Here is a 2,639-nt window from a genome sequence, read left to right as displayed (position 1 = left end):
ACTACCGCCGCGTACAGGATTGACCCTATCTTCTTCTGGTATCTGCGAATTGATGCCAGTGATGCTCTGTCTTCATATGGTAGTAGCTCAGGCCCAGACATAGGCACGGTTGGCGACCGGTCTGGACTTGGCGTTGCCAACTTCGCAATCTTGTCTATATATGCAGACTGGGAGAGCCAGATCAGTCCCTTCTCTCTATCGCGGATTATTTCCATTCCTAGGAACCATTGCAAGGCGCTCCCTCCAGTGAGTTGATATTTTCGTTGTAGTTGTTCTGTTAGATGTTTCACTTCGTTTTCCTTGCCTTTTTGATATGCCAGGACAATGTCGTCAACATAAAAGAATATCATGATGCCATTCTTCATCATACAGCAGGGTTCATGTAGAACCTTCTCAAATCCGAGCTTTTCGAGGGTTCTTGTTAGTTCTCTCTGCCACAACAAGGGTGAGCATCTTAATCCGTATAATGCTCTCTGGAGCTTTACTATTCTTCCAGGTTTTCGATGTCCCGGAGGCATTCTCATGTATATTTCTCTGTCCATTTTGGCGTTGACGAAGGCGTTGACTGCATCGTATTGTACTAGGTCGAGATCGAACCGTGCTGCGACGGCCATGAGGATTCTGAATGAACGTCCAGCCAGCGTGGAGGCATACGTGTCCTCATGTATCGATTTCGCCTGCTGGTCTCCTCGAACCACTAAACGGGCCTTGCATTTCTGAAAGCGTCCATGTTTATCGAACTTGTAGGTATATACCCACATGCAATCAAGTACCTGTTGGTTCCTTACTGATTGGTCCGACCTGGATATTTCAATCCAGGACTGCATCTCTTTATGACTATTCAAATGGATGCGTTCAGCTTCATTGAACAGTGTCCCCATCAGATGGGTTGCAAGGTCTCCATGTGATCTTGGAGGCGCTGGAAGTTGTGAACGATCTAAGCTCTTTGGCTGGGACAGGATGCGGAGGAACTTAGCTCGGTCAATCTGCTTTTCGTTGATCTTGCCGATGGGTGCGGCATGTCGACCAGCGGCGAAAGCAGCTTTCCACGTCTCAATATTTGAGTTTGTGTTGAGTGTTTGTTGGTTTTCTGTTGGGATGATTGATTGTAGTTCAATCCCTGCAGGGTCACAATCATCACCCTGGTACTGTGCTTGTGGGTTCATATTTGACCCCTGGAAGCGGGCTGCCATAAGAGCAGCCGGAGTATATTCTGTCAGTGATGGCGTTGGATATGGTTGGAATTGCACATCAGCATTTGCCTTCGTGCGAGTATCAGGTAGCATACTAGGAGGGGACGTCTCCCAACCGTTCGCATCCTGCCGTGGTGGAGTCCCTCCTTTGGGTGAGATGTTGGGATTTTCTCTTAGGAGATCATGTGTCCCTGGTATCGCATCTATGCGACCAGTTACACCCAATTCCGTATCTATGCAGTTGGGATGACTCTCTCCAGACCCCAGTGCATATGGCACCTGATGGGGATCCTCGGTTACAGACGGTGCCACTCGAACGTTCGGGTGGTCCTCAGTCTGATCATCAACTCCGTGGTGCATACTCAAATCCCATCTATCGTCCATGCCAAACACAAGATCATCTTCTCCTTGGGATTCCACTTGCGAGGTTTCCTCTGTTTGGTCTGGTTCTTTAATTTCTTGGAGGAGGTTGATTAACTCCTCACGATTTAGCTCACGGATATCATCTTTCAGTTGTTCAAGATCTCCATGGAAATACTCATCTTCATTAAATATCACATCTCTCGTCGATATAACTTCACCAAGCCATGGGTTCCAGATTCGGTATATGTTGGTCGACTGGTAACCTACGAGGTAGCCAATCCAGGCTCTTGGATTTAGTTTCTGTCGGCGTTTTCTCTTGGCCATTGCGTCCTTGGTCATCGCAAACGCTTTGCAGCCATATACACGGAGATGTCGTAAGTCTGGTTTGTAATGTCGGTCGGCAATGCCGTCGCGATTCGCGAGGAAGGTAAAGAACCGACTGTATGGTGATTCCCATCGAAGGATGTACTTTGGCGTTCGATTATACAGGTAGACAGCAGCTTTGAAAATCTCAACCCATAGGTAGTTGGGTAATCCGGCTCCTATTCTCATTGCGCGCGCTTTTATCTCCAATACACCCCCCGAGCGTTCAGCACCTCCGTTCTGAGCTGGAGTGTATTTCGCTGAGGGCTCGATCAGAATGGAGAGAGATTCTAGCCAGGAGCGCAGTTGATGTCTCTTTTCATAGATTTCGTTATCGCATTCAATTACGCGAGGCGTAATTTGATAGCGTCGTTCGAGAATGCCGAATAAGATTTCAAGCGCTGTCCTTATTGTGTCCGCTTTGCGGTCAGTCAGGTAGAAATCCCAGACGTAGCCAGACCAGCGATCTGTGATGAACATCACGGAGTCTCGTCCTTCGTGGTCTTCTTCGAGATCGTGGAAGTCTACAGCTAATCGAAGTCCTGCTGCGTTTTCTGTATCTCGTGGCTTGCGACTGACTTGTCGTCTTGCCTTGGATACGCCACAGTGATCACACTCAACGGTGGTCAAGCCCTTAATCCTTGCTCCCGTTGAGCAGTTTACGAGATGTTCGAGTACTTTTGGGCCTGGATGGCCGAGTCGAAGGTGCCATTTCCTTGC

The 2,639-nt window shown here is 48.4% G+C and overlaps 1 protein-coding gene across 1 annotated transcript; it reads right to left on the bottom strand.

Moving 5' to 3' along the window:
* Positions 1-154: 154 nt before the first annotated feature.
* MAA_00927 (polyprotein) lies at positions 155-2,399 on the bottom strand (the record flags this gene model as incomplete). Its single annotated transcript, XM_007818925.2, has 3 exons — positions 155-167; positions 226-431; positions 486-2,399. The coding sequence occupies 3 exons, from the start codon at positions 2,397-2,399 to the stop codon at positions 155-157; spliced, it is 2,133 nt and encodes a 710-aa protein (XP_007817116.2).
* Between the last annotated feature and the right edge of the window lie 240 nt (positions 2,400-2,639).

Source organism: Metarhizium robertsii, assembly GCF_000187425.2.
Source record: "Metarhizium robertsii ARSEF 23 chromosome Unknown MAA_Scf_8, whole genome shotgun sequence".
Classification (NCBI taxonomy): domain Eukaryota; kingdom Fungi; phylum Ascomycota; class Sordariomycetes; order Hypocreales; family Clavicipitaceae; genus Metarhizium; species Metarhizium robertsii.
This window is presented reverse-complemented; position numbering and strand designations above follow the sequence as displayed.